General features: G+C 41.7%; 1 protein-coding gene across 5 annotated transcripts in view; it reads left to right on the top strand.

The window, feature by feature from the left end:
- The first annotated feature begins 558 nt into the window (after positions 1-558).
- Positions 559-14,394, top strand: part of Xpnpep1 (X-prolyl aminopeptidase 1) — a 54,254-nt gene continuing 40,418 nt past the window's right edge. The window contains exons 1-3 of one of the 5 annotated variants that reach the window (XM_069987935.1): positions 559-675; positions 7,727-7,815; positions 13,926-14,050. In XM_069987935.1, coding sequence (XP_069844036.1) covers positions 644-675; positions 7,727-7,815; positions 13,926-14,050 — 246 coding nt within the window. In that variant the 5' untranslated portion in view covers positions 559-643. Of the gene's footprint in view, positions 803-1,209; positions 1,512-7,186; positions 7,272-7,726; positions 7,816-13,925; positions 14,051-14,394 lie in introns of those variants that run through there. The other 4 variants (XM_069987939.1, XM_069987936.1, XM_069987938.1 and 1 more) reach the window with 4 other exon arrangements.

Here is a 14,394-nt window from a genome sequence, read left to right as displayed (position 1 = left end):
TGTGTGTGTGTATGTGTAAATGGAAAGCTAGTTGAAGACAAAGCCGACAGGGGAGATGAGGTGAGAGAGGCCAGGATGTTTTTGGCCTTGCAGAGCAGGGTGGCCCCGGATTGGGCCGGTGAAGCCCCTTTGGAGCGCGTTCTTCGGGGTACGGTGAGGAGCTGTCCTGTTAGCCACCCAAGGCAAATAAGGCCTCGGGGTGAGCGAAGTGTCAGTGACTCCAGAAGTGGCCTGGCCCCCGCTCTCCGCCGGCCCGAAGGCCGCACCGGGGAGGGTCCGCCAGCTCCTTGGAGCCTTCATCCTTCCTCTCCGCGGGAAATCAAAATGACAACGACGACGACGCTCCCGCACGCACAACGTCCCCAACCTAACTCCGCACCGCCCGCTCTGGGAGCGTGTGGGCGGGGCCCCGCGCCTCGGAGGACCGCCCAGGACCGCGGGCCACGCCCCTCCGCGGCGTGGCCAGAGCGATGGGCGTGGCCGTTGCGTGAGCACGCCACAGAGAGGGGCGTGGCCGACCCTGTGCGCGCGGCGGCGGGTCTGCTCGCGCACCTCCCTCCTTCCTGCCTCTTTTTTTTCTTTTCCCGGGGCTGATCAGCTGGTCTGCGCTGCCCTGACGTGGGCCGGCGCACGTCACCGCCGAATGGCAGCCTCCAGAAAGCCACCGCGAGTGAGGTGAGGGGAAGCAGGTGTCCGCGTCTGCGAGGCCGCCCAGCCCAGACGCGCGGGTGGTACCTGGAAGGCTGAGACTGAGCGGGTGAGGAGCCGAGGCCCTGCCGCTGTCGTCGGGCGAGGGCCGGAGGTGACCGACCCCCCCCCCCCCCATTGGGAGTCAGGGACCCCGCCGTGCAGCCCGGCCGGATCCAGTCCGTTTTCGGCCGGGCCGGCGAGGCCCGGGGGCCGCCCGAGCCGGTCCAGGCGCGCGTGTGGCGGGAGGAACCGCAGCGCTCGGCCCGCGGCGCGCTCGGCCCCGAGGTGCGCTCGCGGTCACCGACCCCGGCCCCCGCGGGAAGGCCCAGCTCGTGGCAGGAAGTTGGTCTCTGTTGGGCCCTCCCCGGGTACCGGGACGTGGGTGGGCTCCTGCCCTCGCCTCCAGACGTCCCTCCCCACCCAAATGGAAGAATGCTCAGGAACATCCCGCCGTTAGCTTGCCCTGGCTTCTCTTTGGACACAGGGACGTGCGAAGGATCACCTCGTGTGAAACGTGTCTTGCGTTTATTCGCACCCCGCAACTGGGGTATACTTATCAGTGCATCCATCCAAGTGGGAGACGGAGAGAAAGGATCGAAGTTCACAAAGCCTAGAATTAAAACTCTGGCCATCCACACGGGGTCGGGGCCCGGTCACCCCACCTTCGAAGACCAGTTAGTTGAGGCTTGAAAGGAACACATTAAGCAGCATGGCATGGCTTATTTGCTGAATCCAGACCCTGGTGTGTGCTATGTTTCCTGAGTGGATAGATCTCAGGCCTACCCTTACCTGGACTTGCCCTTGTATACCACACGTTAGAGGTGAGCAGAGACCCAGACCTACACTGTGGAAGGAGCTATCCGTAAGGTAGATGTTAGAGAGGGAGTCAGGCAAGTGGATGATGAGGGATGATGACGACTTAGGCTCTAGGCTGTGAGGAAACCTTTGAGGACCACGGTGGCCTTTGCTAGGCCGAATCACAATATTTGTGGCAGAAGGGTCTTTGAACATAGATGGTGGGCTAAGAGAGGGAAGCCTTTTGCCTCAGATGTCTTCCAGTGCCATAGAAGTGAGCGTTTCTTTCAGTTTAGGGTTTGGAAACTGAACTCAAGTGGACTTAGGTAAAATTAGACTGGGATAGTTTCTAGTGAAGCTGAAACCAGAAGCACCAATACTGGCAGCAGACTTTCCCTCTATTTTGTATCTTCATTGATTTTAGCCTGGCTTTATACCCAGGCAGACTTTCTTGTTGTGGCATGCAATGATATATTTGTAGGCTGAGAGCTCCAGCAGAAATGTTTGCCGAAGTCCTAGATCTGATTGCCATTGGACTGACTTGATTCTTATTTCTATCCTTGAAGCATCATTGTGGCCAGAGGAGTGGATTGACCAAGCCTACATCTCAGAACATGGTGGGCAAGTGACTAATGCTCATTCCAACCCCTTGGATTGAAATGGAGAAGGGGCCATTTCCAAAAAAAATCTGAGTGCTCATGAAGAGAGATACCTTGTCCCCCAAATTTGTTCTGGTTTAACCTTTTTCTCATCACTTAGGCATGATTGAGCATCTAGGTCTTTTTCTTTCTTTTTTTTAGACAGAATCTCACTATCCACCGAGGCTGGCCTTCAACTCGTAATTCCAAGTGCTGTACTTGCTATACCTGTACCACCAAATTCAGCTTGGTCCTTATTTTGCTCCATCTTGAACACTAGACATTTATGATTCTTCTCATGGACTGGGGATACTAGTGGGGGTAGATTCCTAGAAACTTACTGGGAGTTCTTTTCAGAGAGGGAGACAAATGTACAGTTTTTAGTAGCTCATCTATGGGCAAGTAGTATACATGTTGAACAGGAGTAGTTCTACTTCGTTCCCATTACCCAACTTGTAACCATTTGACTTGGAGAAGAAGGTGTAGAAATCGGAAGACTTGGAAACTCTAGTTCTAGCATTGTCACTAAATAACTGTGAGCCTTTAGGCAAGTCATTTGATCTTTCTGTTTCTTTGCCTAGAGGAGGGAGTTAGTTGAGTTATGTGGTCCCTTAGGTATAGTCTCTTAGCTCTCACATTTAATGGTAGTCCTGTTTTTACAGACAGCTTGTGATTATTTAAGTGAAGACTTCACAGAGAATATGTCTGTCAAAAACTGAAGGATGGATGTGTTTTGAACTCTACAGAAACCTAAGGTATGACAGGAGCAGGGCAGCTGTACTGTTCAGGTGCCTGGGATCCTCCTGATAGAGAGTAGAGGTGGTGATGCTCACCTAGACAGTTTGAACTCACCTGTCAGATCTGGTTTCTGGTCTGGGCTTTGCAGGTACCCAGATATGTGGTCTGTAGGAGTTATTTTGTTTCTTCTATAAATTAGTGAACAGGACTGCCTCTGAATAACTTGCCCCTCAAGTCCTATGTGGGAGAGGCAAAGGGGATATTGACATCCTTCACTCACTGTTATATAAACTTACATATGAAGCTATGCGAAACTGGTTGAGAATTGATTTGTATCCTTATCTAAGATAGGTGTCATTGTATCATATATGATACAATTCCTGGTACAGTATTGTACACTGAGTTGTATAACAATCATCACAAGCTATTTAGGGCAGTTTCCTTGCCCTACAAATATTTTTTTTTTGGTTGGTTGTGGGTCTTGAACTCAGGGCCTGGACACTGTCCCTGAGTTCTTTTTGCTCAAGGGTAATACTCTACTATTTTGAGCCACAACTACTTCCAGCTTTTTTTTTTTTCTTGTGGGATTTTAACTGAGGGCCTTAGGCTTGAGCAACACTTCCATTCTTTTTTGTTTTTCCCAAATCTTTTACCCATGGGTATGTATCGTTTTCCACAACCTCAGCCCTTGACAGCCACCATTCTTCTTCCCATCTCTGTAGGTTTGTCTATTTTGTATATTTTATACAAATGGAATTATTTACTAGCTAGTCTTTTTGTGATAGGCTTTTCCCCCCTTTGATATAATATTTTCGAGGTTTACCTATTTTTGTATGAATTTTTATTGTCAAATAATATTACATTGTATGGGTAGACTTTTATTTATCCATTCAGCAGTTGGGGATTTGGTTTCTTTCTACTTTTTGGCTATTACATATAATTAAGGTATAGACATTTACATAAAATTTCTTTTTGTGGTGTTAGGAATCCAATTAAATGCCCCACGCATATAGGGAAGTGCTCCTTCATTGATCCTACCTCCTTATTGCTGTGTGGATTTTTATGAGGATATATATTTTTAGTTTTCTTCAGTGTATACCCAGGAATGAAATTGCTTTGGTTGGATACTAACCCTTTAATGTTTTAAGCAATTGTTAGATCATTTTCCAGAGCCACACATACCACCAGTTTACATTTCTACCTTCAGTGCTTGAGGGTCTGCATTTTCCACATCCTTACACATAGTTGTTATTGTCTATTTCTTGATTTTTACCTTCTTAGAGGCTATAAAGTGATATCATTGTGATTTTTGATTTGCAGTTCTGTAATGACATGCTGAACATCTTTTATGTGCTTGTCTATTTATATATCTTCATTGGAGAAATGTTAATTCAGATTTGTTTCCCATTTCAAAGTTAGGTTGTATCTTTTTGTTATGGAATTGTAATATATTTCAGATATGGAATCTAGATATAATTTTATACATTATATCTATATTCTAGATTTAGATTCCAGCAAATTTTCAAGTTATTCTGTTTGTGGATTGTTCTATTTTTTTTCTTGGTATCTTCTGAAACACAGAGCTGGTACTGGATCTTGGACTCAGTGCCTGGGCACTGTCCCTTAGCTTTTTGGCTCAAGGCTGGCTCTCTACTACTTGAGCACTCACAGGGTTTCCTGTCCTGCCTGGCTTTCAACTGCAATCCTCAGATATTAGCCTCCTGAGTAGCTAGGATTACAGGCCCTCATCACTTAGCACTATGTCCTGTATTCTTTTTCCTTCCCTCCCTTCCTACCTTCCTTGCATCCTTGCTTCCTTCCTTCCTTCCTTCTCTCTCTCACCTTTCCTTCCTTCCTGCCTGCCTGCTCTCCTTCTCCCTCCCTCACCCTCCTTCCCTCTCTCCTTTCTTTCTCTCTCTCTCTCTCTCTCTTTCCTTCCTTCCTTCCTTCCTTCCTCTTTTCTTTTCTTTCTTTTCTTTTGTTGTTGGCTGTGTTGAACTCTGGGCCTGGGCGATGTCCCTGATCTCTTCAGCTCAAGGCTAGTGCTCTACCACTTTGAGCCACAGTACCACTTCTGGTTTTCTCACGGTTAATTGAAGATAAGAGTCATGGACTTTCCTGCCTGGGCTGGCTTTGAACCAATCAGATCTCAGCCTTCTGAGTAGCTAGGATTATAGGTGTGAGCCACTGGCGCCCAGCTCTTTTTTCTTTTTCCTTTTTTCTTTTCTCTCTCTTTTTTTTTTTCTTTTTGGTTCCCATTCTGGGGCTTGAACTCTAGGCCTGAGTGCTGTCCTTGAGCTTTTTTATTCAAGGCTAGTACTCTACCACTTGAGTCACAAATACATTTCTAGCTATTTGATGCTTAATTGGAGATAAGAGTCCCATGGGCTTTCCTACCTAGGCTAGCTTTGAACTGTGACCTTCAGATCTCAGCTTCTTGAGTAGTTAAGATTATAGGTGTGAGCCACTGGTACTTGGCTATATCTTATATTCTTGATGAACTCATTTTTTTTTCTTGTGTGTGTATGTGTATGTGTGTGTGTGTGAAGCCTTGAGGATTTTTTGTATTCAAGACAATGTTATTTGCAAATAGTTTCATTTCTTTTCCAATCCAGATACATTTTGTTACAGTTCTTGCCTAATTATCCTGGATAGAACATCAAGTACAATGTTCAATAGGAGTGGAAAGATTAGTCAGCCCTATCTTGGTCTGAGAAAGCTGTTAGTCTCTCAATATCACAGGGTCTTGTGTTTGTTAGGCACCTGCGCTTTCACTTGAACCATGTCCCCAGGTCTTTTAGTTATTTTTCAGGTAGGATCTTGCGTGTTTGTCTAGGACTGGTTTCAGACAGCCATAGCTTCCTTTGTAATTGGGATAACTGGCAGGCACTACCATGCCTGGTTATTGACATGGGATCTTGAGATGTTTTTGCTTGGACTAGCCTTGTGCTGTCTGCTGAGTGGTAGTGGGTGTTAAATGCTTTTTTTCATGTCTGCTGAGAGAATGGTGTAGTTTTTGTTCTTTATTCTGTATATATAATGTCTTCCATTAATTGACTTTTGATAGGTTGAACTAACTACGTTCTTGGCCACTTTGCAATGGTGTATGATTCTTTTTATATTATCACTAGTTTCAGTTTGCTTGTATTTTGTTGAAGGGATTTTCATTTGTATTATGAGGTATTGGGATGTCTAAACTTTTTTTTCCCCTTCAGTGCTGGGGATCAAACTTAGGGCCTTATTTTCTCCCACAGCCCAGTGTTTTACTTTTTTTTTTTTTTTTTTAAATGAAAGAACATGTGCTTTCCCCAGCTAATTACATCTTACTCAGTCAGGTGAAATTAAAGTAGCAGTCAATACAAGAGCAGGCTTGCAGTGATTGGTAAAATCCAGTCTTCTGGTTCTGGCCTTGTGGTGGATTGAGCTAATGTGAACCTAACTAACATGTAAAAATGTGGTTAAGGTGTTTACTTAGTTAAGTTATGGCTGTGTAAAATGTAAAACCTATGACTTAATTTGATCTAATCTAACTGCTGATGACCACCTCATGACACTACACACTGTGTTGGCCGCCTTACTTTTCCTCCACTACAGGCACACACACTTCTACCTTGTGCCCTTTGTACTTACTGTTTTCTTTTCCTGGCACATTCTTCTTCTACAAATGAGGATGCCCCTCTCAACATTGTTTTCAAGTATGTGTTAAAATGCTGAGTGTTATCAGAGAGATCTCCTCTGGATACTTCAGTATCTCCTAGTCACCCTCTTTCTCTTGCCCTGCTTTCCTTTTCTCACAGAAAATATTGCTTCCCCTCTTTTCCTCCATCTAGTCTCCCACTCCTATTCCACCCTATTTACATGTTTTGAAATAAAGTATATTATTGGTTTTGTTCACTGCTGTCTCTGAGAGCCTGGGTTATAGAAGATTCTCAATAAATATTTGAGTAAACCTGAAAGACAACCCTCAGGTCCCAGAAATTTAGAGAGAATTTAAAGCCTGAGTGGTAAGCTGGTAAACTGAATCTTGAAAATTTATCTAACCCAAACAGAGAGCTTCATGGCTGGAGTCCAGGGTATCAGGCTGTCCCTAAGTGGGGATAAGAGACTTGTGTACAGATCTTCTAGCTAAGAAATTAATGTGAATATTGAGCAGTGACAGTAATGCTTATATGAACCAGGGACACATTTATTCACATAGGCAATCTTTACTGAAGACCTCTTTCCTTCTTTCCTTTTTCCTTCCCTCTTTGTCCCTCTCTTACCTCCTTCTTGTTTTCTTTTCCTCCCTCTATACATTCCCCTCTCTCTTTTCTTCTTTTTTCTTTGATACAGGGTTTCATTCATAGAGCACAGCCTGGCCCTGAACTCACAGCCCTCCTTGCCTCAGCCTCTGGAATACTAGAACCACAGGTACAGAATAAAGCAAGCACATGGAGTAGGTTATCTCAGATTGAGCAAGCATGAGGATTGCTAGCCCAAATGGAAAGTCAGAAAGGAATTATGAGGGCCTAAAATGATTCAGTTGATAGAGAAGGAATGGAAGCCAGAATGAAAGAACAGGACAACACAAATTAAAAATAAGTACTTGTGAAAAATACAATCACTGAAAATAAAATCTTTTTAGTTTATCTATAAAGAGATTAGACACAATTGAACACAATTCATAAAGTGGAAACTAGGGCTGAGGCTCACCTGTCATGGGGATGTTTTATACCTTCAAGTTGGATTTCGTCCATCACTGATAGAGGGGTGAGAGTTCTTCTGATTCATGGACAAAACTGCTAAGACAAGTTGATGCCTTCTTTGAGTCTTGCCACACTTCCTGTGGTCAAAGTCCTTAACTTCCTCTTCTTTCTCTTTGTAAGGGCGAATCACCAAGATTTTCAGCTGCAAAATTTAAGAATAATTGAATCTAACGAGGTGACATCATCAGGAGACACAGGTGTGGAAACAGGTAAGAATAATTTTACCTATAAATTAGACAAGATTTTTGGCCACTGTGCCCATGAATGAGAAGAAATGGTAAGGGATTAGCAATTAGTTGATCAAGGTTGGGGTAGGATCTGGAAATCACTTTGTCCTTTGGCTCTCTGGGTGGTTATTTTTATATATATATATATATATCACTTTTTTAGTAATAAGTAATAAGTTAGTTAAGTAATGTTAGTTAAAAAGTAATAAGTTAGAAAGTGATAAATATATACATATATATTTGCAATTTCTATTTGTGTGGAGATAGGTGGGGATAGTGGGGTAGAGATAGATTATTATTGAAATGTACTATTCTAGAACTTCGACTCTGTCTTTTATCTCTAACATAGTTCCTTTCTGATCATGTTAGAAATTAGCTTTCAATCTTTCATCAGATTCTCAAGTGAGAAAATACATTATTATGCTTTATAAATTGAATGTTCATTTAGGAAAACCATCTTGAAATCATCTCTCCTCCCTAGAACTTGTTAGTTTTGTGATTCTATTGAAAAGTGGTATATTACTCTATTTTGGTCCCAAGTAAGTTAGTGCTTTTCTATGGACATATAGGATAGCCATCCTGTTAACTTTTTTCAGACTGAAAAATTGATCCTTTAAAGTGTGCAAGAAACCATCATTAGTCTCCCTTTGGAATAGCAGTGCTATTACTTTATTCAATCTTAGGTAATATTTTTTTTTCTTTAAAAAATGTATATGTAGCCAGCATATTTTGGACCATAATAGGAAGTAGGAGAGGAAGGAAGAATAAGCAGGAAAAAAGAGGAAGTAAGAAAGGGGGAAAAAAGGATAGAGTCATCAATATAGAGTTCAAAAGAACTTCTCCTTATATTAGGACTATTATTAGTTATTTCAAGGACTTATCAGTTCAGTTTTCTGAGGTTGTAGATGTCAGCTGGCCACTGGAGCCCATGTGATTTGATTCTATTGATTTTAGAATGCTCTAATATTAAGTCTTCTAGGTAATATGCATGGACTTGAGAATTGGACAGACCTTGGGTACTGGTTCCTGATAATCCAGCAGACTTGGGCAGCTGCTTAACTTATTTAAACTCCTGTTCCTCTAAATGGGAATAATGAACTCTCCGTAGGAGGATCATTGTGAGAATTAACCACTAATGTATGTAAAACCCTCAGCCCCTCCCCACAGCCATGCCACCTCTAGAATTATTGATGCTGGCAGAGCATCTGTCCATGTGTTAAGGAGATGAAATTGGGGTAAACCAGCCCCTTCCATTATAACAAGATGAGTAGGAATCCCAGCTGGTGCTTCAGCTCTTGGTTCAAATATTTCTTCACCTCAAATACAATGTGTTAGCTGCTGCACATGGTACTCTCACACATATTATCATGTTTAACTCTAGTCACCCAGTGAGGTAAATAGGGTGTGATTTCATGTGCAAGTGGTGGAAAAAGTGTTTGTGATTCAGGCTGAGGTTTGGGACTCTGTTTCTTAACAGCAGATCCACATATGCAAAAGCATTTTCAATGAGTCATTCCCTTTAAGTCACAGTTTAAAAATACCTGGCAGCGTATGGGCTAATGTTACATCATGGACTAGGTCTGTTGCTCTTGGCTTTCCAGTTCCCTGCACACTCTGCTCAGCTCTTGGCTGCTTCTAATGTTTCTGAGAAAAGAGAATGTGGAATGAGCAGGTGTTATAATATGACATCATCTAAATTCCTAGCTTGCTTCTTTCACTGCAGATTTGTTACTCTTGGTTATGTGGGTTTGTAAAGATCATAGATCCCAAATTGTGGCATTCATTTAGCCCATCTCAGTGATCGTAGGTATGTGTCAGGTGGAAGTACTTCTGTCGTATCTGGTATAGGTGACAAAGAAGAGGCTATATTTGACCAAAGACACCAGCCAAATATGATGAGTTTGAAGGGTGAAAAAGAAAAGGGGCATGTTGAGAGTGTGATGGGACAGGTACATAGAGGAAGGACATACGTCAATACGTCACTGCAGCAGACTCTAAGTGTTGGTTGCAAGGCCTAATGTGTCAGTCAAGTGGAGCATGTTATGATGAGGCCAGAGATGGTGATGGCTGTCAGAATGGCTGGTACAGAGGCAGGTTACAGTGCCCAGGAAGGCAAAAGATGTCTTTGACCAGGGCCACTTTGCCTTACAGTTTGTAATTGAACATGTTCTGCTTGCCGTGGGTTATGTTCTCTTTACTGATGAGGTGAGTGACTGATAATGTTGGTGCAAATGACAGGTACTCACTAAAAACAAGGAGTTGGTGCCATCAAAATCCTGAAGTCATGTGTGCTTTAATTAGAGGCTGCAGTGTATAAAGAAATTAATGAACTTGAAGTAAAGAATGTTGGCCTCTGTCATTTGGCTTCTGTATTTACTTTATAAAATTCTGCATGCCTGGTTGCACTCTAGGGCAATTAAATCAGAAGTTCCCTAAGTACTTCGGGTGTGCTGCCAAGGTTGAATCACACTACTCCAAAGGAAGTCTTCATTTTTTGCCTGTCTCTTTCTAAAAATATTAACCTTGTCTGGTACATTAGTGTATGCCTGTAAATCCTACCTATTCCATAGGCTGAGGAAGGGCTATCATTTGAACTCAGAAACTTGAGATTAGCTTGGGCAAAATACTGAGTCCCTGGCTGGTCAGGGGAAAGTTAACTTTCTTAGAAATATAATGTAGAAGTATAGTAAATCTATTTGGAAGTTTCTTAAAGATATCAGCTGCTGACAATATTATGAGATCGTAGTAGGCTTCATATTGGACCCAGATTAGACTAGATTAGACTGGATACTGCTGACTTTTCTTTGTCTGATAATTGAAAAATTATGGGCATAATAGACCAAACGAAAGGAAAGGAATAGTAGTTTGAATAGTAGTTTTCAGAGGCAGTTGCTGTACTGCAGGGAATGTGGGCATGATTGAATCATGAGTAGGAGTTTTTAGCAACTTTTTCTTTTAGTAATTCTGTCTTTTTAAAACTCGTTAAGTAGAGCCCTGAGGTCTGTTACTGAAGTTGTTCTTGCTGGCAATAATGTAAGAGTCCTATAATCAGTATGGTACCTGTTGGAGAATCTCTTGGAGATAATCAGAACTGAGGGGAAAAGCCCAGGGTACTGATAGTGATGAAGAGGAAGAAGCTGTGAAAGTGTTACTGAACAGATACAGAATCATACCTAGCCGAGTATAAGCCTTAGCTAGTCAAGATGTCAGTCCTTGAAGACGATCTGACTGTCTCACTGTACCACGATGTATAATATTGTGTATTAGGACATTTTGGTTAAGTAAAATCTTTTTCTATTCATTGAAAAAGTGAGTTGATAAAATCCAAAACAGTTGACAAGGATATAGAGCAACAGGAACTATTCATTCATTGCTGAGGAAATGTAACAGTACATCAACTTTGGAAGACAGTTTAGCAGTTCTTTATAAAACTAAATGAACTTATCATCTGATCTAACAATCACACTCCTTGGTATTTACTCAAATGCTTTGAAATTTCACATCTATATAAAACCTTCACATGAATGACAATAGCACCTTTATTTATAATTACCCAAACTTGGAGACAACATAGTCTTTCAGTAGGTGAGTGAATAAGCAAGTTACAGTACATCCAAACACTGGAGATGAGCTGTTAGACCATGGAATTGAAGAAATCTTAAATACACATTATCAAGTCAAAGAAAAGTCTTATGTCCATATTACAATCTGAAAGGCAATAACTGACCTTTCTTACTATCTCTGTGGTTTAGTCTTTTCAGAATTTTATATATAGTAAATACCTTACAGGATTTTTAGGGCAGCTAAAATATTCTACATGGTACTACAGTGGTGGGTACATTATGTATTTGTTGTTAAAACTCCTATCATATACAACACTGAGAGTGGAAGAGTAAGCTGTGGACTTTGGATGATAGTGTAGATTTATCAGTTGTAACAAGTACGCTGATCTGGTAACAGAGATTGATGGTGGGAGAGGCTGTGTGTAAGTGTGTGTTGTGGTAGGGGCTATGTGGGAACTCTGTATTATTCATAAATAAGTTGGAAGCCAGGTATAGTGACATGCACATATAATTCTAATAGTCTGGAGGCTAATGTAATAGAATTACTAGTTTTAGGCCAGCCTGGGCTACATAACAAGATCCTGTCTCAAAAAACAACAACAACAACAACAAAAAAAACAACTAAGACAAACCCAAACCTCCAAGAACAAGCAAACAAATTGGAAAACTCCATTATTATACTGTGAGCTATAACCATGTAGCTTTGTGCCTGTAGCCCATGGGATATACTAAAATACGAATGATCACCAGTCTTTATTGCTTTTTGTGAAATTACTTTTTTTTAAAATTTTTTTTTTATTGTAAAGATACTATACGGAGGGTTACAGTTACATGAGCAAGGTAATGAGTACACTTCCTATTGAGCATTGTTACTCCCTCCATTGTTTTCCCCCTACCATCCCTTCCCTCCCTACCTTCCCCGAGGTTCTTTTTTTTTTAATTGTGATTAAGTGATTACATAATTTCCCAAATTTCACAGTATTGTGGAATAATGATGCTCATTTAAAGTCACGTTCATTCTAACTTTCCTGGAGCTAATTGTCTATCACGGTCTATAACATATAATGGTGTACACATATACACCATACATGTGATCAGCAGCATGGGGATATTTAGTAGTGGTTCGACCAGATGAGTGGGAGTTTTTGTTTCTTAAGTCCTGTTAATTTTGCCGTATGTGAAATTACTTTGTAATGTGGCCATTGTACTGTGATGTGTTTATCAGAACTGTTAATAGTTATTTTGTTGAATAAAAATCTTTCTGAAGAATCAACTAAAGCAGTTATGCAGTTTGTACCATGTGTGCTTGCAGCACAGAAGTAGTTTTTAGTTCTTAGTGTTATTCAGTGCTCTTTTGATTTTTGACTACTTCAATGTTTGTAAAAGTTCAAGAATTTCTACTGGGACCACATTTAATTTCTCTAACATTTCTTTTTCATGACTTTTGATTTTCTCTTCCTGTTTTGTGTTTTGTAGAACTGTTAACTCCAGCTAATTGGATCTGCTTGGTTCTTGGGACTTCTTGGGTCTAGTCTAACACTTCCTTCACCCCATATTTTAAGAGAGAACCCAGCCCTCTTCTTGAGGGTCAGAGCGAGTTTTGCTATAATAATATTTACTATAGTAAAAGACAGGACTTTGGTTCGTAGTATATTGAAAGTTCTACCCCAAATTTAGGGTTGGTTGCTTAAGAAAGCTGTTTATGAAACATGCTTTAATGTGGACAGATGTAAGAAGCAGAAAAGCACCAGAAGAAAATACTCTAAATTTACTTACCCTAAAGCATTTCTAGCAACTCCATTCTTATTTATTCATATACAGCCTCTATGAGTTCTTTTGTAATCAGTGTTTAATCACTTATGAGTATTATCTCCATGTCTTTCCAAGTCAAATAGAGATCTGTAAAACATTTTTCTTGTGTTGTAGTAGTTTACTGCTGTATTATAGTTTATTTAACCAATCACATTTTCTTTTACTTTAAAAAAATATAAACAAGGATCAACATCTGCATTTTTTGTATATTTTTCTCCTCAGAATAAAGTCCTAAAAGTGAAATGATTAACCTTAAGTGAATTTGGAAATGAGTCTTAGTGGCTCAAATGTTCCTGCTGTATGATGGATGGGTATTTGGAAGTATTTGTGTGTGTGTGTGTGTGTCTGTGCACGTGCGCGCGCACGCGTGTGCGTGCCTGCCAGTTCTGAGGCTTGAATTAAGGGCTGGGTGTTGTTCCTGCGAAGCTATAGCTTCACAGACTTTCTTGCTTGGGCTGGCTTTGAACCATGATCCTCAGATTTTAGCCTCTTGAGTAGTTAGGATTATAGGCATGAGACACCAGCACCCAGCTGGAAGTAATATTTAAGAACTCCAAGTGTTTCTAGAAGCTTTGTGGTTAGCCTGGTGGCTTGGTCAGTTTGAGACACAGCTGGGGTGGAGCAGAATGTAGAAGGTTCTTATCTCTGTGTCTGGCTTTGAACTTATTGAATTGCTGGGGTTAGGCTAATTTAGAACAAACTCTTCTGTTGTTGCAGATAACAGAATGGCTCCCAAGGTGACTTCGGAGCTGCTTCGGCAGCTGAGACAAGCCATGAGGAACTGCGAGTATGTGGCAGAACCCATCCAGGCCTACATCATCCCGTCGGGAGATGCCCACCAGGTACAGAGGAGAGAGGGGCTGAAGATGGAACTCACCAGCCTTCTTCCTTTGAGCCATATGTATCCATGGAGTTCTAGTTGCCAACCCAAAGAATTCTCATTGCCCCTTTTAAGAGATCTGTCTCATTGTGTGCCTATAGTTTCTGTCCCTGCTGCTTTGTTTCCAATGCATCTGCCCAGTTTTCAATCAATGGGGAGAGAATTAGTAGACAAATTTACAGGTAGAAATCCTGGGCCTTTCTGATAGTGATACATTCCATGTCATTTCCCCCTGTAACCCCCCTTTTCTTCCCTCTCTTCCTCTCTTCTGCCCACCTAGCTGTTCCCATCCCTCCGACATGGCTA

The sequence above is a fragment of the Dipodomys merriami genome, unplaced genomic scaffold (genome assembly GCF_024711535.1).
Source record: "Dipodomys merriami isolate MVZ:Mamm:240054 unplaced genomic scaffold, mDipMer1.0.p SCAF_35, whole genome shotgun sequence".
Classification (NCBI taxonomy): Eukaryota; Metazoa; Chordata; class Mammalia; order Rodentia; family Heteromyidae; genus Dipodomys; species Dipodomys merriami.
The sequence above is the reverse complement of the archived record's forward strand: the minus strand, read 5'-3'. Positions and strand labels throughout refer to the sequence as shown.